The sequence below is a fragment of the Takifugu rubripes genome, chromosome 6 (assembly GCF_901000725.2).
Source record: "Takifugu rubripes chromosome 6, fTakRub1.2, whole genome shotgun sequence".
NCBI classification, from domain to species: domain Eukaryota; kingdom Metazoa; phylum Chordata; class Actinopteri; order Tetraodontiformes; family Tetraodontidae; genus Takifugu; species Takifugu rubripes.
The window spans coordinates 2,247,589-2,270,785 of record NC_042290.1 but is presented as its reverse complement, the minus strand read 5'-3'; the positions used below and the strand labels follow the sequence as shown (position 1 = coordinate 2,270,785).

The 23,197-nt window shown below is 44.2% G+C and overlaps 1 protein-coding gene across 4 annotated transcripts; it reads left to right on the top strand.

The window, feature by feature from the left end:
- Positions 1–761: 761 nt before the first annotated feature.
- On the top strand, positions 762–23,015 carry LOC101077848 (ras-specific guanine nucleotide-releasing factor RalGPS1). Of its 4 annotated transcripts, none has more exons than XM_029837571.1 (20): positions 762–1,051; positions 2,061–2,197; positions 2,295–2,394; positions 2,861–2,911; positions 3,284–3,367; positions 3,597–3,686; positions 3,770–3,862; positions 4,464–4,590; positions 7,351–7,488; positions 10,230–10,323; positions 12,347–12,414; positions 13,076–13,199; positions 17,167–17,318; positions 17,794–17,842; positions 18,012–18,092; positions 18,474–18,579; positions 20,467–20,559; positions 20,635–20,740; positions 20,814–20,905; positions 21,621–23,015. In XM_029837571.1, the coding sequence occupies exons 2-20, from the start codon at positions 2,154–2,156 to the stop codon at positions 21,648–21,650; spliced, it is 1,722 nt and encodes a 573-aa protein (XP_029693431.1). In that variant the 5' UTR covers positions 762–1,051; positions 2,061–2,153; the 3' UTR covers positions 21,651–23,015. The 4 variants fall into 4 exon arrangements, with proteins under 4 accessions (XP_029693431.1, XP_003965189.1, XP_029693432.1 ...); XM_003965140.3 differs by having other exon boundaries at positions 763–1,051; positions 2,290–2,394; XM_029837572.1 differs by lacking the exon at positions 762–1,051 and adding an exon at positions 1,259–1,930.
- The last annotated feature ends 182 nt before the right edge of the window (positions 23,016–23,197 follow it).

Sequence of the window (23,197 nt, the reverse complement as noted above, 5' to 3'; positions counted from 1 at the left end):
CATTTTCCCCAGCAGTCCTGAAAATGACCCTTGTTGGGTGTGTGTGTCCTTTTGTACCCCCTCATTCGCGCCTATATTTAGCTCTGAACTTGCATCTCACAAACTAAAGAAGCTCAAATTCAAAGAGCCAGAACATGTTTAACATCAAGTTCTTTGGTTTCTGCTGCAGACAGTTTGGTGATGCAGTGTGCTCTCATAGCAGCTCAGAACTTGTTAAAAGACACGTCACAATCTCAGACGATTGAAATGAAAAAACGAAACTTGATGGTTGAAAAAAAAAACAGCTAATGGACAAACATCTCAGACAATAATGAGTAAATTATGAACGGCTGCAGAAAATAGGGATTTAGCTTTTTATACACAAGGGGAGGAGGAATGCAGATATCTATGGCCAGAATAGGCTAATAGAGGTTCGTGTAGTGTTGTTTAATCTCTAACTCCAAAAAGGCATTCAACAGAGCCTTGTGGGAAATCCTTCTCCCCGCACTAAAAAAAAAAGAAGCAATTTTCCATATATGTTTGTGATAAGGCCATAGAGAAATGGTGTCCGAACTAGAATTAAATTGTCAGGAACATATCGTTTGTTCTTAAGCTTTGCACCGTATGGGCTTAAAGCATGCACCTGCGAATTAAAGTCGCCATTTCAGAGGCACCTATTGGACAGTTTTTATTAGGGGCGGGATCTTTAACGGAAAGTAGGCAAATGATTAGTCCTTACAACTGCCTGTCAAGATGAGCGCAACTATCTGTCACTTCCTGCTTCTGATATTTATTAATTTGTTTCCTTCTCCTGACCGCTGGTGTTTAACGTCACTGCCATGTTTGCGATACTTCTGCTCACGTTTACCGGACGATTCTAATGTAGCAGCCTTCACGTTGGACTGTAGGGAGGACTTCCCTCCTGGACTCTGCTGGCCAAAGACAGCCATTGTTTGACAAACGCCCACGTCCGGACGTTCCGTGCTGATTTGAGATCAGTGATTTAGACATTTTCATATTCATTGATCCACCGTTAACAGCAACAGAGGAATGTTGCTGTGCCAAACTGAAGGTAACAACAGCCCATTCAGCAATGTGTGTGTGTGTGTATATATATATATATATATATATATATATATATATATATATATATATATATATATATATATATATATATATATATATATATTATAATTTCCTTTGCCCTCCATCAGAGCATTGACCATGGTCAGGTGGTTGATTTTTGGGCATCTTCAGAACATGTCAGTATTCTTGTTCTCTTGAGGATCTCAGTGTGAGGTGTGCTACCATCAGTGTGAGAAATCCCGGAGACTGAGTATCCCAAATACCGCGGATGCTTGCTGAATTCTGTTTTGCTCTATGTTTTCAATGCTGTTGTCTTCACATTGTCTTTCCTAGGTATTTGACTGATGGTATGACAGACAGATGTTGGTTGGCAACAGTTAAAATAAGTGGCGTGGGAAGGGTGCTGGTGCTCCACAGCCACACAACCTCTGTTTTGGCAGTTTTGAGGTTTAGTCCCAACCTACTGGATGCCTTAACTGCAGCATTAAGGAAGGCTGGAGGTCTTCTGTAGCGTGAGCCACAAGAGCTCAATAATTTGCATACTAATGGAGAAGATGGGTGACACATATGACAAAGATGTTCAAGATCACATGTGCAAATATACACCCTGTCCAACCCCTGTGCAAAAAGGGAAGGAGGACGACTCTTCACCCATTATGGTCACCCTATCAATCACAGAATTGTTGGAGGATGTTCACAACTTGTTTGGGCATCCAAACCCAAGGAGGATATCCCACAGCTGGTCTCCTTGCACAGTGCCAAGGGTTTGGAAAGGTTGACAAAGACCAAAAGCGGGTTCTGGTATTGCACCCTGCACTTATCCTGAAGTTGCCTGGCTGTGAAGACCACATGCACATAAAACAATGTACAGTGATTTTATCCATCTCAGTCACTCACAGATAGTATATGTTTCTCCAGTGATATGAAGGTGTTTTAAAATAATAAATATAAGAATCACATGTAAATAATGAAGTTCATTCTTCCTGTTTCTTCAGGAATGGGTGGAAGATGTGTGTGTCCCAGCTGAAGGCTTCAGCTGCCCTGATCTGCACAGAGCAGCCGGCCCTCTGAGAGCATGTATCACAAGAATGGACTCTCAGATGGAACCAGCATCAATTCATTCACTTCAGAGGTAAGAACATGCCAATTTACTGTTAGTAAATACCTAAGTTGTGTTGAGAGCGTTTGTGTGTATGTGTGTGTGTGTTTGTGTGTCTGTCTAAGGTCAGCAGCAGCTGCGATTCTCTGGATGCCCCTTGTGACGAGTACGCCAAGAGCTACGACGCGGTTGTCTTTGACGTGCTGAGGGTGACGCCTGAAGAGTTTGCCGTGAGTATTTCCATGAGGATTTCAGGTCCATATCTGAACCAATAAAGGACGTTGGCTCACTGAGCTATCAACATTAGCCAGCAGTTAGGTATGATGTGGGAATAACTGTTTATTTTGGGAATAATTGAGTTAAGGTTTGTGTATGTTTATATACATATCATATTTTTATTTGTTTGTTTGTTTTTTCCTCTGGTTTGTTACACATATTAGGGAAAAACTTCCCTAAAAATGTTTTCATACATGTTTAGTAATAGTGGAAAAGTTGCATTCAGAAGCTTCTGTTATTGAGTAACGTCCTATTAACCATCGTTCGATCACAGAAGCCATTTAAACATTTCCTGTGCTTCCAACTGAAGACATGTTCCACTGCAATGCTTGTACACTGGATGCTACATTTGATGCAAGAGCGCCTCTTTTAGGCAAATGAAGCAACATTCATTTCATTTTTAATTTCCTTGTACTTTAGAGCCAAATCACACTGATGGACGCCCCTGTCTTCAAAGCCATACAGCCAGAGGTAAGTGAGTGGACATGGGTCCCACACCTGAGCAAAATTTCCTTTTAAATTAATGTTTTAGTCACTAAAGAAGGTTCTCCATGCAGTTTAATCTGAGCAGGTCCTTGTAGAGCCTTATGATTTAACCTAAAACAAGGCACCTCCACAATCTCAAAAGGTTTTAATAAGTATTGTCTCCCTCAGTATAAACGCTGGCAGTTGGTTTTGTCCAAACGCACATGGCTTAGATAGAAAGTCAGGATAATGGGAAAGGGCTGTCCAAAAATACTGCCAACATATATCTGGGAGCTAGAACAACTCAATAACATGACATGCTGTGAGGGTTAGGTTTGTAGACCTGTTGGTAATGGTTCGTCCTTCCCTGAATGCCAGGAACTGGCCAGCTGTGGATGGAACAGGAAAGAAAAGCACAGTTTAGCTCCCAATGTGGTGGCATTCACCTGCAGATTCAACCAGGTACGTTCCTCTCTACTTCTGTCGCCTCTGCTGAATGAGGCTATGGCTGTCTGTCTGGACAGATATCATTAAACAAGGAGCTCCTCTGAAACCTCAGTATCAGTTAGTGTATCATTAGTGCTCTATGCTTATCTCATCATTTTTGGGACACTTATAATAATAAATAAAGTTTTTGGGCTGCATAATAAAGAGGGACCTTGTTAAGTGTCTTCTAAATGTTGAGTTGCAGGTGAGCTTTTGGCTGGTGCGAGAAATTTTAACTGCCCAGAAGCTGAAAATTCGTGCAGAAATACTGAGCCATTTTGTAAAAATCGCAAAGGTAAGATCCCTTAATAAAAACAAATCTAGTGTATAGCCGCTGATGTAACAGTAGTAAAAGAGTAATTGCTTATTTGTGTGCAGAAACTGTTGGAACTGAACAACCTCCACTCTCTGGTGTCCGTGGTGTCTGCTCTGCAGAGCGCTCCCATCTTCAGACTCAGCAAAACGTGGTCGGTAAGTCTTGAGCTCCGCATCCTTTCACGTGAAACATCAGCCAAATGGTGAACTCAGTTTCCTGTCTTCACTGTAAACTATTAAATCAACGCATTCAGACATTCCCATCATATCACATCATAATGAAGAAATGATGAGATGTTTTTTCTCCAGAGGCCAGTGGTCAATTCCCTGACCTCAGAATATTCTGCAGACCCCTTTGGCTGAACCCGCCTCATCAAATCCTCTTATGTACTTATTCTCTTCTGCTGAGTTCTACATTGATGCTTTTGTCTTTTAGAATTTTGAGCTTTGTCGCAGCAATAGACATGTATGATTAAATCCATACGTCCTCTTTTATTCTTTACATTTTTATTATTTAATTTCATCATCCGGTCCAGTGTTCCTCCAACTAAATTCACATTATTAATTTAGAATCAGGTCTATATGGAATATACAAGTGTGATTTACTGTAAATGTGAAATAAAACAGGATCTACTCAAAAGTTAGTTTTCACTTTGTGTATAATATTCAGACTTCCAGGAAAATAGATGGTTTGGTGGTAATAAGGGAGTTCCAACAGTATCCACTGTGTGTGTAAACATTTTCTCTGGTTCTGTAGTTGATCAGTCGGAAGGACAAAGCCACATTTGAGAAGCTGAACTATCTGACGTCTAAGGAAGAGAACTACACTCGCATGAGAGAATACATGCGCTCCTTGAAGATGGAGCCCTGTATTCCTTACCTTGGTAAGTGTCCATCTGTAATAGGGACCTTAAAACATACAAAATATCAAATAAAAAAGCAGCGGTACCTCCTGTTTAAAGTTTTAAATAGTTGTGAGTCCCAAAGAGAGAGATAAGATCAGAGCTGTAGGGTGTTCTGAAGGTATTTCATAACACGATGAAGGAGCAAAATACTGTACGAAAACGCTGATTCACCAAGTTCAGTGACGACGCCAGCTAGTGGAACAGTGGGAACTGTTCCAGTGGGATCGAACAGTGGGAGTCGGAGGAGAACATGGATATGAAGGAAGCCTGCTCAGTAGAGCTTTTGTTGGTTTCTCCTCAGGCCTAAAGAAGGCCAAGACACCAGCTTAGAGAGATGTGTAAATTTGTGATGAAGGTGCTGTGGTAGACTGAGTCAGGAGGCAGTGTTTCCAGAGAACTTGCTCTAGAGTGCGAATAAAATCAGGCTCATCCTTATTTTTTGACTAATTCTGTGTACTGCTGCAACACAGAGGTCACAAAGGTTACAGTTACAGCCAGCTCACACACTCTTTTATTTTCTTTCTTGACCACTTTCGCCCTTTGGGTTCATGGGGTGCTGGAGCCTAGGCCAGCTGCATATGGGCGAAGTTTAATTTAATTAAAATGTAGCCAAAGGGGTTTGTATCAATCATGTCAAATCTCACTATCCTATCTAGAAGTGCAAACTGTCATTTAACATTGGTGTGTATAGGAGGGCCTAGAGCAGTGTAAGGATGAAAACAGGAAAACTTCCCAATCAATCGTCATCTCTCTCAGAACCATGTCTTTGATCTTTGCAAAGGAACCTCAAAATGTACGGATGTTTGGGAGGATATTCTGGTCACTTTACATAACAGAGAAGGTCACTTTATGATGAAAGGTCTTTCGTTTAACATAAAATAGCCCCTTGGACCTTTTGGAAGATGCACCTCTTCAGCAAAGTACCTTGGCTTTGATCTTTGAAAGAATTTCCCTCTTCACCATGGTCATTCTTTCAATAGTAGAAATTTTCGCAAATTAACATTGCCCATGTCTCCAGATTGTATTGTTGAAATATGAAGACAATCCGATAAAAGCTCTAGGAGAAGAAATGACAAAACTCAGGTCAAAGTGGCATTTTCAAGTCTAAATGAAGGACTTCTTGTTCGACTTAGAACATGGCTCCAAGAGACTTTTTATAAGTCTTGGTATGTTACATGAGCCTACCATTTTTTTTGTGTATATTTGAAGCTATACCTGGGGGCTTCTCCAAGAACCTGTTCCAAGGTGGAACAGGGGAGCCATTTCTGCAGGCCCATTGCTGGATCTTTGGAACCTTTGCAAACTTTCATGAGTTTTCTAGCATTACTTAGGGAAAAATAAGAATTATACAACAGTTAGTTCAGACCAAGTAATGTGATTGGACAAGAGACATTCTATGATTCCTGATATAGAGGGCAAGAGGACGGGGACTTTTTACAGACGCATCATTCCTCTGTACAGATGCTCCAATAGTCGATACTTAACTGATTGGCAACAACCTGTCTCTCGACCAGTTGTGGGACTGTTTGTGTTGGCAGAGCCAAATAAATGATAAAAGAAACCAATCCTAATCACTTCTCGCTTATTACTGTTATGGTAATAAACGTGATAGTAAACATTTCAAAAGCAACAGGTTGAGGTTGATGCTCGGTGCTGGAACCTAATTAGTGCTCCATAAAACGAGCTGCTATTCCAACAAGTGGTTGTTCACTCCCTTTAGCCCCAATATTAAATTAATTGGAGAAAATCATTGAAAACTGCAAAAAAACTCTTATTTTTAAGTCATCATTTCTCCTACACGGTTTAATGTAATCTCACGATCACTAGTTTTCACACGAACCCCCACAACAATATCCGCCATTGCTAAATGATTCAACTTTGGGAGCTGCTGAACATGCAGTTTATACTTACTAGATGGATATTAGGGGTTAGGTGTGGGTGAGGTGGGTGGGGGTGCATGGACTGGGGGTGTTAGGCATGAGGTGAGGAATGGGCCAGATCCAGAGGCACACAGTCACAAGTTTGTGTGGAATCATCTGGTTTTTCCCAGCCTTCTTCTCATTCTTATGTCAGGGAACCCTGACATAAGAATGAGACATGAGGACATGACTGTCAGCCCCCCACCCAGTATCACCGACAGCTTGCTCCCAAACATACAAAGGTTTCCTATATTTGAAATACTGAATAATCAGCTGATAGTACTGAAATACTGAATAATACTCAGAATAACTGACTGGTCATCAATAAAAATGTGAACAAAGAGAAAATGAAACACAAATAAAATCTATAGATGCTGCTTAGTAACTAAAGAAAAGAGTAAATGTCCAATAGAGCAGTTTGTATGAAAGTGCATCTGTTTTGCTTCTATTCCTCAGCTGTATGGAGTAATAAGCCGCCAGAGCTGTAGATCACGATGGCTCGTCACCTACAAGGGCTCAGCTCTAGAATGTTTCTCTTGTCTGGCAACTGCAGAGCCGACCTTGTTTGTCAAATCATTTTTAACCTTTTAAAACTTTCAGATTTTAAAACTTCATTACTAACTTGATATATGCACTAAAATAACCATAAGGGATTAACATTTCAGGTTTTTTAGGGCTGTTGATCTGTGAGCATAAAGGGGTTTCTTAAATATTATTGATGAAAATCATGTGTTCGGTCAGCCCTGTTGAAACTAAAGGTGTCATCAGTCTTGTCTTGAGCTGATCTCCACTGACTTGGCGCATCGACGTATCTCCTCAGGTATATACTTGCTAGACATGATCTACATTGACTCCGCCTACCCTTCGTCAGAAAGCATCATGGAGACAGAGCAGCGCACCAATCAGATGAACAATCTTCTCAGAGTTATGTCTGACCAGCAGATGTCGTGCAATTATGGTAAGAAACCACAAAGGCATCAGCACTTTTCAAGTGTGAGGTATTTTCTTCTTCAGTGGTATTTGATGTCACTGCCTGCCTCTATGCAAAAAGATATTTACTTATTTTTAATCTAATATTTTTATTTGGGGTAAAATTACAGTACAGTACAGCATTATAGAGATAATGTATAAAAAATATTATATGTATGATTTTCTTAACTGTTTTTTTAGACATTAAAATATGGATGCAAGACAATTTTATGCAATCAGCTGGGACAAAACAGAAGTTTTAATTTTTGGTCCTAAAGCCAAAACCACAAGATTTTAAACCATCACAAAATATTAAGAATCCTGGTGTCTTGATGTTTACTTTGCATATCAAATATCAGTTTCTATCACCTTAGAAACATAGCCAGAGTCCGCCATTTCTCTCTCAGTCAAACTTGGAGGTGCTGACACATACGTAGATTACTGCTACACTCTGCTTTCTGGTCTTCCCAAAAACAACATTTGAAATCTACAACTACTTCAAATTCGGCCACATGTGTGGATGGGGACCAGATCAGGTTATTTAATTAGTTTTTATTTATCTGAGGTGTTTTACAATCCAACCCTCACTCACTCTGAGGTGCTCCAGCTCACGACTTCTTGTCATTCCAAATGTAAGACCTAAAACCCACCGCGAGCCATGCTTTCATTACTACAGTCTACAGTATGTCTGAGGAGAGTCTCAGGACTGCTGATGAATCAAGTAAGGAAACTATGTTGTGCCCGTTGAATGTCTTCTTAACCACTTTATCATATGGGTGAAGGCAGGTCTCTCCCTGGATGAGCCTTGAGTTCATCACCGGGCCCTACCTATGTGAGCATTGGTGGGTTTGGTACCTTGCTCAAGGGTACCTGAAGGTGTTTCTGGCACCTCTCCCTACTACCAGAACTCCTTTTGTTTTGAGAACCGAGAACCTTCTTTTCAGCCCAGTTCCCAACATGCTGAGCTACCACTACAATCGGACTGAGCTACTACCCTTTAAATATATTTATTGATTTAATTTTATGGATTGTTTAATTTTTAGCCGTTGCATCTATCTATCTGTCTTATCAACTTTTTTTTCTTTGAGTTTCAATTTCATCCTGCCTGGGTTTTGCCTTGTAACTCCAGTATTTTCCATATGGGAGCCCTCCACCCGTGGCCGATCTTTTAGCCTTTTACATGTGCAGCATTCTGTGTTACATTCCATGGAAGAAGCTGTATAAACAAAGTTAACTTCAGATAAATATGAGTCGATAGTCATGCGTAGATCTGTTCATTCATTCAATAATAATACGGCCAGGGCTATTCACTGATAGTCGGTGCAAAAATCGTGTGCCTCATCGCCTAATTAGGCTTTTACGTTTCGTCCCAACATTAGCATCCAGATTATTAACACACAAAATGTGTTACTGTAACAACGTCATTATCGAGAGTACTGATGCGTTAAGATCTAAAAGCTGTTAAGCCAACCTGATTTATCCAACGGAATGAATGCATGTTTGAAGTCATGGCGATGTCTGGGGTGACCAGAAGTCCTCCTTCGCCCCAGCATGTCTTTTTTTAATTTTCAAATCAACTGGGATTTTATTCTCCTACAGCCTCAAAGATGTTTACCTCGAATTTGTATCGTGTCAGCCGGCCATCGGCAGGAGGGTTCCCTTACATGAGCCTGGTCCTGCTCAAGGTTTCTTCCTGTTAAAGGGGGGTTTTTCCTTGCCATTGTTGCTTGTTGGGGGTCAGGCCCTGGGATTCTGTACCTAGAGAATTTGGATTGTAACTGACACTGATAAATAAAGAATGATTTGATTTGTTTCTCTGTGTTGTTTACATCCGCCCAGCCGGGTGTGCATAAAGATGTGGGTTCATCCCTACAAAAATCTTAACCCGGAATGTGCAACCAGATGGTAACCACTAAATGGGAGGATGATTATAAGACAGAAGTAACATTTTTGGTAACTCCCATTAAGACCCCACATAGAGACCTGGGTCCCCACAACAATATATCAAGCCAACAGTAAAGAACCTAAGCTTTACAATGGATCCAGAACTTTATCACATCGGATCATCATAAAATGGAGCATTTTTTGCATGTGGCAGCTTGCCAAAATCATGCCAAGAGTAAAAAGAAGATATTTTGAGACAATAACCCATGCATTGGTCACCACTAGGCTGGATTACTGTACTAAGGTCAGATGGTCAGACTGCTCTTTATTAAAACCCAAGACCAGCTTTAAGATCAGAGTGGACTGAGCTTTTTCTGAAGTGGGATACCGACTCTTGGAAGACCTGCCCCCCCCCCTCTTCAGATAGGTTGCTACACTGACTGATGATATGTCTCTGCTGAAAACACACCTGTCCTCACTGGATTTCTTTACCGGGAAGATCAGTTCTGGTTTTTTTCCTGATAATTATTCCATTGTTTAAGACTCTTTACAGGATGAAGCAGAAGCAAATATTTGGACATTGAACTGGGTATTCCAATTTTCATTTGCAGAAAAATTAAACTAATAAGCATTACACAACCCCCTCCTCCCCCTAAGAGTGTGGATCTGGTATTCAGTATAGAACTAGATCCTAATTGGCACATTTAATTGGTCTTGAAAGGCCAGACAAATAGAAGTCTGTGGGTTCCTCACGAAGACCACTCCTATTTTTTATAGATTTTTTATGCATCTGATTATACTGTATATTTAATTTTGATAATTTTATGCTCTTTTGATCTTTTGTAGATCACTTGGTGACCCTGCCACATGTCCAGAAGTATCTGTTGTCAGTTCACTACATAGAAGAGCTACAGAAGTTTGTTGAGGATGACAACTTTAAGTAAGTTTCATTTCAGTGATTTGTGTGTGCGACTTGGCACTTGGTTGGGACAAAACAGAAGGTGGGAGGCGGGGGGACATTGAGTCCCAGTGGACCATGTTCCGTGCCTCCATTGTTGAGGCGGCTGACCGGTGCTGTGGCCGCAAGATGGTTGTTGCCTGTCGTGGCGGCAATGCACGAACCCGCTGGTGGACACCAGCGGTGAGGGATGCCGTCAAGCTGAAGAAGGAGTCGTATCGGGCCTTACTGGCCTGTGGGACTCCTGAGGCAGCAGATAGGTACCGGCAGGCCAAGCTGAGTGCAGCTACGGCTGTTGCCGAGGCAAAGACCCGGGCATGGGAAGAGTTCGGTGAGGCCATGGAGAACGACTTTCGGATGGCCTCGAAAAGATTCTGGACCACCATCAGGCGTCTGAGGAAGGGAAGCACTGAGGAAGCAGTGCACTGTCAACGCTGTGTATAGTGGTGATGGTGTGCTGCTGACCTCAACTCGAGATGTTGTGGATCGGTGGAAGGAATACATTTCGAGGACCTCCTCAATCCCACCAACACGCCTTCCAGTGAGGAAGTAGGGCCTGGGGACCTGGGGATAGGCTCTCATATCTCCGGGGCTGAAGTTGCCGAGGTAGTCAAAAAACTCCTCGGTGGCAAGGCCCCGGGGGTGGATGAGATCCGCCCAGAGTTCCTTAAGGCTCTGGATGTTGTAGGGCTGTCGTGGTTGACTCGACTCTGCAACATTGCGTGGACATCGGGGGCAGTGCCGCTGGATTGGCAGACCTGGTTGGTAGTCCCTCTTTTTAAGAAGGGGGAGTTCCAACTATAGGGGGATCACACTCCTCAGCCTCCCTGGTAAAGTGTATTCAGGGGTACTGGAGAGGAGGGTCTGCCGGATAGTCGAACCTCGGAGGAACAATGTGGTTTTCGTCCCGGGCGTGGAACAGTGGACTAGCTCTACACCCTCAGCAGGGTCTTCGAGGGTGCATGGGAGTTTGCCCAACCAGTGTTTTGTGGACTTGGAGAAGGCATTCGACCGTGTCCCTCGGGGGGTCCTCCGAGAGTATGGGGTGACGGGCCCACTCCCTGTACGATCGGTGTCAGAGTTTGGTCTGCATTGCTAGCAGTAAGTCGAACTCGTTTCCGGTGAGAGTTGGTCTCCACCGATTCTGTTCATAATTTTTATGGACAGAATTTCTAGGTGCAGTCATGGTGTTGAGGGGGTCCGGTTTGGTGACCTCAGGATCGGGTCTCTGCTTTTTGCAGATGATGTGGTCCTGTTGGTGTCATCGGCCCGTGACCTCCAACTATCACTGGATTGGTTCGCCGCCACATGTGAAGTGGCTGGGATGAAAATCAGCGCCACCAAATTTGAGGCCATGGTTCTCAACTGGGAAAAGGTGGATTGCCTTCTCCGGGTCAAGGAGGAGATCCTGTCCCAAGTGGAGGAGTTCAAATACCTCGGGGTCTTGTTCACGAGTGAGGGAAGAATGGAGCAGGAGATCGACAGGCGAATCGGTGCGGTGTCCGCAGTAATGCGGAGATAGGGTGAGAAGCTCTGCCATCCGGGAGGAGCTCGGAGTAGAGCCGCTGCTCCTCCGCGTTGAGAGGAGACAGATGAGGTGGTTTGGGCATCTAGTTAGGATGCCCCGTGGACTCCTCCCGGGTGAGGTGTTTAGGGCATGTCCCTCCGGTAGGAGACCCCCAGGAAGACCCAGGACACGTTGGAGAAACTATGTCTCTCGACTGGCCTGGGAACGCCTGGGGATCCCTCCGGATGAGCTGGAAGAAGTAGCTGAGGAGAGGGAAGTCTGGGCTTCTCTTTTTAGGCTGCTACCCCGCGACCCAACCCCGGATAAGTGGTAGAGGATGGATGGATGGATGGATAGATGGACGGACATATCACGCAACTGGAACTTTAGGGCAATAAAACATTTAACAAATTTAAAGAACCTGTTTTCTTTGAAATTGCAGAACTGATTTTGCCTCTTGCCAAATGTTTTGTCTGATAGAAGCATCCTGTGTTTCAGTTTGTCCCTGAAGATTGAACCTGGCGATGGCTCACCTCGTTTTGCCTCTTATAAGAAAGACCTGGCAGGTAAACACAAAGCTACATTTAAAAGTTCATCAGTATGTGACTCGACACTTTGTCGTTCTTCTACATAATATTCACACGTCTCGCTAAGGGATTAAGCTTCCTGCAACCCTGACACAAGAATTTATCTCAATCCTCCAGCCTTGGTCAGCCAGTGACAGTGCCATTCATCCTATGTGCTATAAATAGTGTGTGCATATAACACCCCCTCGGTTCAAAAATTGTTCTCAGCTGAGAGCTTATCTCATGCTGGAGCTTCACTTGCTTAAACTGCACTGTCTGTGAGCCCTGTATGCACTCACTTAGTTCCACGGAATACATGGATGGTTCTGAAGTCCAGCCCCAGTCTTTGTACTTAAGGTGGTGGTTCTTGTTGCCTGATTGAGCTTGCAGTGTTTGCTTCTTTCAGTGGGCAGCAAGCAGCTCTACGTCTCCTGAGCTGAACACCGAAAAGAGACAGTGGGTCATAAAGCAGCACCCTGCCAACTGGGCGGTGTAGGCTATAGCTTTGGCGTATGCAGACCTTAAGTCATCAGCCTAAATTCAAACCTAGTTCTGGTTCTGGTTCTGTTTTGTCCATCAGTTCTAGCCATTGACTGTGTTGTATGTGGTATCTATACATTTGATTTGAAGCTGAAGCTGTTATCTTTTGTCATCATTTCAGGTGTGTCGCAGGTTCCTGCCACGCTGAGTTGTCGACGCCCTACATGTCCCGATGCCTCCATTGGAGCTCGAATCCCATCTCTACCCCTTTCACATCACAGGAAGAGTCACAGTGTAGGAAACAAGTGAGTGTAACAGCTGCTTTTCCATGAGGGAAATTCTGATTTATATGATGACATGGAAATGGATGAATCCATACAGTTGCAGCAAAATGTAGTATAAACTAAGCTAATTCTTTCGCCAAAGGTCAGGAATTCCAAGAAATTTTACTACCAAAAATATTAATCAATAGTCCAATATTCAGTTTGTAACTGAATTTTTAACTAACTAATTTTATGTACCTTTTATCTGTGATCTTATCTGTTCTTTTGTTTCGGTCGAAATCGGATCATCTTCAAAACCATAAAAAACACCACGCATCAAAACAAATCAGTTATTCAGTTATTCATTACATCTGTCTGTCTGTCTGTCTGTCTGTCTGTCTGTCTGTCTGTCTGTCTGTATCAGCATCTATTACAATCAAAATTATCTCTGGATAGCTATGAAGTTGGTGATACCTGTAGATGGATACAGAGGGAGAGGAGATGAGATGAGATGAGAGGAGATGAGATGAGATGAGATGAGATGAGATGAGATGAGATGAGATGAGATGAGATGAGATGAGATGAGATGAGATGAGATGAGATGAGATGAGATCTCTAGTGATCATGGGATCAGGAGAGGTTCAGGACCAAACACCATGACTTCAGTTTTTCCTGAGTTAAGGAGGAGGAAATTTGAAGACATCCAGGACTTTATGTCTTTAAGACAGGTCTGGAGCTTCACTAACTTCTCTGTCTCCTCTGGTTTCATGGATAAATAAAGCTGAGTGTCATCAGCATAGCAATGAACATTTATCCCATGCTGCCGAATAATGTTCCCTAAGGGAAGCATGTACAAGGTGAAAAGGATTGGTCCAAGTACAGAACCTTGAGGAACTCCATGGCTAACCCTACTGTATGAAGAGGGAACGCCATGGACATGGGCAAACTGGTATCTATCAGATAAATATCATCTAAACCAGTCTAGTGCTGTCCCTTTAATGCCAATCACATGTTCCAGTCTCTGTAACAGGATGCTGTGATCAACTGTATCAATTGTGTCTTCTTTTGCAGGCTGTTGAAACTAAAATTAGCAGTGTTTGCTCATTGTAGTACCAGAATATTTCAGTGTTTCAGGGTCAATAGATTTACTTAAATTAAACCTCTTCCAAATCCTTGTACGTATTGTTGTGCAGAATACATGATCTGTGCAACTGCAGTTCTTTCAATTCTCTGTATCTGCAATGTAACCTGTCCTTAATTGTTGTTTTACCAGAATATTTTCAAACCATTCTCTTTATATTTCAAGATAAGCTTATTTTTAATAGCGTTAAATTACGATGCAATATGCACCATCTCCACTTTCGCTAAAATAAAGGTAATCTCGTTTGACCGGAAAGTTCGACTTTATAATTTACTTCATTATAAATACTTTTCATTTGAGTCATTTGGCCTTTCTGTGCTGCCCATTCAGGAGCAGCTCATGCCTGCCTGTATTACTGGAACTGGGGCAAATCTAACACCCAAAATACACTACTGCTCAAAAGTTGTAGCACACCACAATTTTTCCGTTTTTTTACTAAAAATCATTCAGTTTATTGTGTCATTGCACTCTCAAATGAAAGCATAGAACAAGTAAACAATGTGAGTTGAAAAAGAAATGATGGGATCAATTTATAGACCAGAATTTGTTCCAAACTTTGTACTCATCAAAGTATCCACCTTTGGCAGATCAGCTGAACACACTTGTGTCTTTCTTTTTACAACCAAAGTTCTTCCCAAGTCTGTTGCAGAAGTTCCCATAAATGTGTGGCACATGGCTTTCACACTTCTGTCCAGTTCATCCCAAGCCAGCTCGATGGGGTCTGAGTCTGGACGCTCTGCTGGCCACCCCGTGTTTTCAAGCTGACCATCTTTTTTCCTGACGTAGTTTTGGCATAGCTTGGATTTGTGTTTTGGGTCATTGTCTTGCTGTAGGATGAACCTCTGACCAACATACCAGTGGGTATTGCATGGCGCTGCAGAATGCTGTGGTCGCCATTTTGGTTCAGGGTGCCGTCCACTCTGTACAAGTCACCGACCCTGATCCAGCAAAACAGCCCCAGCCCATCACACCATCCTCTCGCCTACTGGACTGCGTACAAAGATGCTGCAGGATAAACCGAAGATTTGAAATTTTGATTCATCAGTCCATAATACCTTCTTCCAGTCTTCAGTAGTCCAGTGGGGGTGCTCGTGGCCTAGGAGCGCCTCTTTGTCTTAGTCTGACATCTGTCCAACCTGCAGCTCCAAGTCTTCTCTTCACAGTTGAAACTGAGACTTGCTCACCACTATTAAGCTGTGCTTGAAGCTGTTGTCCCGTGAGCCGTCCATCACACAAGCTGATGTGTCTCATGACCTTTTAGATCTCTTCACTCTGAGAAACTTGTCCTCTGATTCAGTTGTGGCTTTGGGATGGCGAGACTGCTTCCTGCCAGCGTTTCCCCCAGTTTCTCCTTTTGATGGTGAAGTAAACTGTACTCACTGACACCTGCTGAGAAAGATTTACATTTTTAACACTACTAACACTAACACACTATTTTCTGCAGTACAATACTGTTCACCTGATGCTCATAAGGGTCAAGAAAAGTTGGAAGACCTGTAGGAATTAGTAGCACCAGCTGATTCATGGCTGATCAGGCTGAGCTTAGGACAAGACACAGGGATAAGGTCAGCGTTCATCAACAAGCCTTCCCCTGAAACCCACAAAAACAGCTTAAAGGACTTTAGGAAGGACAGGGAAGTAGAAGAGGGTTCCTATCATTTGGGTTCCTGGAGATCCACATCACAATCCTCTAATACCAGGCCGGTTGGGAAGAAGACCCAGCAGCAACTCCACTTCCTGAGAGTACTTAGAAAAAGTGACCTGCTGGAGAAATTGCTGGTGGCTTTTCTACTGGGCCATCGTGGAAGCATCGAGGAGAGCATCCCATGGTTCTGCATCTCATTGTGGTACTCCACTGCAGAGGGGGCTGTCTGCCCAGCCTGAAGGACATTGCTAGCTCTTGCTACCGCAGTCCAACCTAGAACATCATGAAGGACGCATGCCACCCAGGTCAGCATCTGTTTGACCTATTGGTGCCTGATGGGTGCTACAGGTCCCCCAGAAAAAGGACCAGCAGATTTGGGCACAGTTTATTCCCTCATGCTCTCATCACAATAAATTGCAAAATAAATATTAATGTTTCCATCCATCTGCATTAATTTCACTAGGTGCAACATTAATATTCGCTCCTCACACAAAGTTGACCTCTACTGACATGTGGGATGTATAAATTTCTGATTTATGTGCATCTTGTCACCTTCCTGCTATTTTAGGTTATGCTATTCCTCTTATTTGTGTTGCATTAATCTGGAGAGAGTCTTGAAGTCAGTAGTGACACAGTTTGGCTGGTGGAGTCTGATCTATTCTTTCCCATGGTCCTATGGTCCTTTATCTTCTTAACTCCAGCTGTGTCTGTTAGCGAGGAGAGTGCCACACTGATGGTGGATCTTTTATCTGCAGGAAGCAAACAGGATCTTTGCGTGACCTTGGGGGTTCAAAACTGAGCAATGAGGGGAAACCTTTTCCCCTCATTGCTCAGTTTTGTTAGACTGCCAGCTCTGAGAAGAGTCCTTGGGGGTCCAAACGTCTCCCAGTTCAGAGTGATGGAGGCCACTGAGCTCTGGGGAACTTCAGAGCAGCAGAAATGTTCTTGTAATCTTCTCCAGCTCTGTGCCTCCATCTTCTCAGCTCCTGGTTTGGTTGTTCCTCTGACAGCTTCGGCTGTTGGACCTCCTACAGACCCAGGAAGTCCTGACCCATCATGTCTAATGTGAAAGGGTGACAGTACTGCACTAAAATGGGTGCCTGCCTCATGCTAGCTCGTCCCATCTGGGAGTGCAGCCATATGCACTGGAGATGGTTTCACCCTATCCAACAGTGAAATTACTTGTCCCTGAAGGTGAGCTTATGACTACTTTCTGTCCACAGCATGATGTTTCAGTACGGCATGGCAGCGAGCAGAAGTGCCACCTTTCCTATCGAAAAACCACGCCACCTGCTGGATGACAGCTTCCTAGAGTCTCAGAGCCCAGTCAGACATGATCCCCACACTACATTTGCATCTAATGGCCTGTCTTTGGGTATGTATACCTTATGGTGCATTCATGGTCAGGACAAAGACTGCTTACACAGATGAGGCAAAAGGGAAGACAAAAGTCCTCCTGATGGCTCAGACATCATCTACCATCTTCCATCTGCACTGCTTTTGGGAAAAAAACACCACAGAATATTTTTCCTAAACACAAGTTTATTAAAAACAAAAATCCTGGATAGAAAATGTATAATGTAAAATGTGGGAAAATATAATTGAATTAGAAAGAGACATACTGTTTACTGATGTATAATCAGTCACATGCTTTTAGTCACCGCTGGATGCAGCTACAGCTAAAGCTGAGACATTAGCTATCATTGTGTTGATAACGGATACATTCCTGTTCTGCTGCTCGATCCTGCTGCTTTTCAGAATCATTATACAGAATAAATGCAAAAGAATCTTCCATGTTTAGACCCCAACATATTGTCTCTCCAGCACTCCTTTTCTTTCTAACCCACCAGGCAGCAGTGAAAGTTCTTTTGGTGAGGAACTATCGCCTGTAATGGAGAGGTACAAGCTTGTTTTATTGTCTGTCTGTCTATCTGTCTGTCTGGCTGGCTGGCTGGCTGGCTGGCTGGCTGGCTGGCTGTGGCCAGAAATCATTTAGGCTTGTAGTGTTGGTCGAAACAACCCAAAACAATCCTTCACTCCTGCTGACTGTATGTCCTCTGCAACACAGGGGACGCATGTATGCAACACTGGGCCCCAACTGGAGGGTCCCCCATCCCAACTCGCCAAGGAACCACGCCTATGCTTACAGGTACTCTTCAGTGTGCTAAACAGCTGCTGCATGTGTGGCTATGAGTGTGTGGCTGCCCCCATAGTGTTTTTCTCTTTCTGGAGATATAACCAGGGCAGTCTCCTAGCTCAATCTCCCAGCTGTCTCACAGCTCAGTTTCCTAGCTGTCAGCTGACCAGGGAGACAACATACCTACTGCCATCTTGTGCTTTCAGTGGTGTCCTCATGCTCAGGTCTTCAGATAGTTCTAACCTATTGAGTAAGTGACCTAACTAACCGGGTTGAGTGAGCAGGTCTGTGGAACCCTGGCAGCTCACGTGGACTCTTAATACTAACGTTCTAGTGGAGCTTTACATTCTGTTCAATCCCTTTTTCTGCTTCTGCTTCTCCACCATGAAACAGCTCCGCTGCTGCCAGTCCACAGTGTGGGCGTGATGAATCCAATGGTGCCACCATAGAAGGTCCACTGCGACGGAAAACGTTGCTGAAAGAGGGACGAAAGCCCAGGGTGATTGACTGGTTTCAGCCTCACTGTTGTGCTGTACAACTCATCTCATGACCTTTTAGATCTCTTCATTTGGAGTTAGATGTGCAGGCAGTCTTGGTGTGATCTTTCCTTCAACTTTCAATGATAAGGTGAAGGTCCACCTTCATATTGGAGCTTCCAGAACCTCACACTTAAGCCAGACTTTAGAGTCCCAGTGTGCTGTCGCAGCAGCTTTACTTTCTTCTCATGTTTCACCAGGATATCTTCTGCTTGTGCTTCCTTTATTTAAATAATTCCAACAGGAAGGATCTTTTTCTCCTAAAGGCCTTTGGCCTGGTTGACTTTAGGCTGTGGAACCAACAACTGTGTGAGTTAGGGTTAGGGGTTAGAGTTAGGTTAAGGTTAGGGTTAGGGTTAGGTTAGGGTTATGGTGAGGGGTTAGGTTCATTAGGGTTAGGTGGGTTAGGATCAGGTGGGTTCGGGTTAGGGTAGGGCTCGGGTTCGTTGAGTTATGGTTAGGTTAGCATTAGGGTAAGGGTTAGGTGGGTTAGGGTTAGGGTAAGGTTGGGGTTGTGACCCTGATATATAAATAAAACTACAGAGGAAGCCTGCGTAGGTTAAGGTGGGTTAGGGTTATGGTTAGGGGAATTGAGGTTAGGGGGATTGGGGTTAGGGTTGTGGCAATCAAACTACAAAGGAAGCACATGTAGGGACGCATCAGTGCAGATTAAAAAAAACAATAACAGCGAGGTGCCAAGTGTTTAGTGGACTGCTGCTCTGCTGCTGCTGTAGCTGCTGCTGTAGCTGCTGCTGTAGCTGCTGCTCTGCTGCTGCTGTAGCTGCTGCTCTGCTGCTGCTGTAGCTGCTGCTGTAGCTGCTGCTCTGCTGCTGCTGTAGCTGCTGCTCTGCTGCTGCTGTAGCTGCTGCTGTAGCTGCTGCTCTGCTGCTGCTGTAGCTGCTGCTGTAGCTGCTGCTGCTGTTGTAGCTGCTGCTCTGCTGCTGCTGTAGCTGCTGCTGCTGTTGTAGCTGCTCCTGCTGCTGTAGCTGCTGCTGCTGTAGCTGCTGCTACTGCTCTGCTGCTGCTGTAGCTGCTGCTCTGCTGCTGCTGGGGTAGCTGATGCTGCTGTAGCTGCTGCTGGGGTAGCTGATGCTGCTGTAGCTGCTGCTGCTGCTCTGCTGCTGCTGTAGCTGCTGCTGCTGCTCTGCTGCTGCTGTAGCTGCTGCTGCTGCTCTGCTGCTGCTGTAGCTGCTGCTGCTGCTCTGCTGCTGCTGTAGCTGCTGCTGCTCTGCTGCTGCTGTAGCTGCTGCTGCTCTGCTGCTGCTGTAGCTGCTGCTGTAGCTGCTGCTGCTGTAGCTGCTGCTGTAGCTGCTGCTGCTGTAGCTGCTGCTGCTGCTCTGCTGCTGCTGTAGCTGCTGCTGCTGCTCTGCTGCTGCTGTAGCTGCTGCTGGGGTAGCTGATGCTGCTGTAGCTGCTGCTGGGGTAGCTGATGCTGCTGCTGTAGCTGCTGCTCTGCTGCTGCTGTAGCTGCTGCTGCTGCTCTGCTGCTGCTGTAGCTGCTGCTGCTCTGCTGCTGCTGTAGCTGCTGCTCTGCTGCTGCTGTAGCTGCTGCTGTAGCTGCTGCTCTGCTGCTGCTGTAGCTGCTGCTGTAGCTGCTGCTGTAGCTGCTAAACGTTTTGAAGCTCTGTCTTAGAGTTTTGTTTTCCGTTTCTGTGTATTTGAGACATTAGGGGCTGACTAAGGGTCCTTCAAATAAATCACATCTGTGTCATCTGCCTAAAGATGAAGAGCTGTCTTTGTTTTGATAAAAAACACTTCCACAAGATGGGAAGAGCTGCTCCTCAAGATGAAATCACATTTGACTTGACTGGAATATTTACACCTGCTCCATTTGATCTGCTGTCCTTCAGTTGTCCTCTTGGACTAGATTTTGGATCAGTCTTTCTGGGTCAACACTGACGTTCTATGGAGCGAAAGCACTTAGGGCCTCGGAGAGGAAGCACGTAAGTTAAACATCAGCTCAACTGCAGCTCAGCTGTGGATGTTATGAGCTCAAATGTCCTCCAACCTCTCTGCAGTACAAGTCCAGTCCCTGTAAGAAGGTGTGTGTCACTGGCTGGATGGTGCTACTTCCAGATGATCCATCCAGGCTGAACGTTTTCCAGCTCAGTAACCCTGACAAAGGTCTTTCTTACTGTCTTTGTCTTCTTTGCCTTTGTTTGCCTTTGAGTTCACACTGACATTTTTGCTTTTGCAGGTGATGTTTACAAGTTCCAGACAGGATCCAGGTTTTCAGCCATCATTTGGCACAAAAAGCTGGAAGAGGCTTGTAGAGGCAGCAGACCAAAGGTACGTGCACGCCCTTCACTCTTGGTGCTTCTGATGGCTCCTTCATGGGTTCTAATGGCTCCGAATGCTCCCATTAAACACAGCATCGGCACTTGTTCATGATTTTTGCATTTTTAAAACCAAAATAAATAAAATTAAGGTGAAAGTGAGCCAGTTTTCACCTGCAGTCTATGGTGTTGTGTTTGTCGCCACGTGTTGGGGGGTTTCCTGCCACCATAGCATGTTGGGGCTCAGGCCCTGGATTTCTGTAAAGCTCCTAGAGATTCTGTGGACCATAAGAGACTTGGAGAAATTGTGATGAAATGAATTGAACTCATTTAAATGTAACAATAACAATGCTACATTCACAGGAATAGTTTGATCCAATATGGTTTGACCTTCGGGACTCTATTCAAAGTCAAATATGACCAGACTAGCTGAAGTATTATTGAATGCTATCACACACGGCAAAGGAAATCACCTTAAAGTCAAAATATTTAGATAGTCGTTTTTTTAACAAGCACCCTTCGTGACAGGACTTAAGCCATCTTTTTTCTTCTGCAGCTACTTTAATGTGGATAATAGAGTCTTTCATTCCTCCAGTGATGCTGCGTCAGCCCGGGGAATGTCAGGATGTTCTTCTTCATGTGTTTGTGTAACAGTGAGCGCAGCCTGAAGAGCGCGGCAGATGTTTCCAGCTACCTCAGCACTGACTGTGAATCTCTTCTCCTGACAGATACCACTGAACCTCATGACCTTTGAATGAGTGACCCAGGAGTTCCAGTGCTTGGAAGGTATCGTCCACCTGCCAGACCCAGTGGAATATATCAGCTAAAGCTTCTGGTGGTTCTGGCTGTGTCCCTGCTTCACCCGTGTTTTGACCCACGTTGGGTCCTGCTGCAGTTGTTCTCTCTGCAGCCTTCGCCATAGGAACATCAGCATCAGTCCTAGTTTTCTGAACATTGTGAGCCTGAGGAGAGTCCTCAGGTCATAGCTGATGTGACAGTTTGGATCTAAGTCCCCGATTTTCAAACGCAGCCTGAACAGTCGAGTTTAGACTCATCCAAGATTAACACTGTTGTAGGTGCTCCTGTTGCATGATGGCCCTCACCAGTACCGCAGCGTTTGTGGTGGCCGTGAGGTGGAAAAGGCCTGAAATGGCTTCGCTCTTCACCTTTTCCATGAAGCCAGTTAACTTTTCCACAGTGTTACTTCCTGGATGGTAAATGGACTCAAACACACACGTTCAACCACGGCTGGAGGATCCACCTTCCTTTTTGGAGGGTTGCCCACACATGCAGGGCCAGTTCAGCCAGGGGAGAGCCGCACGGCATTATGGGAATTAGTGACTATACTGTAAATTTCATCATGAACGTTCCCTCATCTACATCATCTGAAGGAGAATCTGGGCGGCGAGCTTTGACTTTATTACTGGGATTACTGGACTGGATGGACCCACACTACGGTTACCACGGTGACTAACTGGCTCAGACCAGCCTAGTTCAGCCAGAACAAGAAGTCAGTCAGAAGTTTGTGCAGCACAAGTGAAGTAAAATATTTCAGGAAGAACTTGTACAGAATCAGTATGAAACATAAATGTCAGTGATCAGAGATGTAACTGCTGCTTCATTACCATCCATCCATCCATCCATCCATCCATCCATCCATCATGTGAATACTGAAATCTCAGCATGTGTCTGCTTGGCTGCTTTGATACTTTGTGCTGTTGCAGCAATTATAAAAACTATAAAATCTTAAATTATGAGAAGTATTAATATCTACACAACCCAAAGACGTTGACTGTGTTTTCTGTTTACTCTGTTGTGTCATGTGTTCATAAGTACCTTGTACTCTCAAGGCTTGATTAAATGTCATTAAAAACATTCATTTTGTGCTTGCAAAGTGAATATTAGTGTTACTGTTTTTGACGGCAGTGAAGATGAAGAGCACTTTCCCTCCTCTCACAGCAGATACTCACCCATGAAACCTGAGTAAAATCTCCAAGAACAGGACAAGATTCCTTCACCTGAATAAACCGGGGGGGAGGTTTCCCACAATAAGAATGTAAAGTTGGGATCTTTGCATCGGCTGTGCTGACAGGAAAACCATTAAACTGCAGATGTTCTCAGTTTGACAGTGTAGCCTTTATTTTCTAACAGTCAAACCAACAACCCACAGATTACATGACTGAAGATTCTGATCTCAGGAATCATACACCGACACTTTCTGCCTCATCCCAACATTTAATAACAGAAAATATTTTTTTTAAATGTGGGGACAGCGCATCACCTTGGTAAACACCTCTTTTGACTG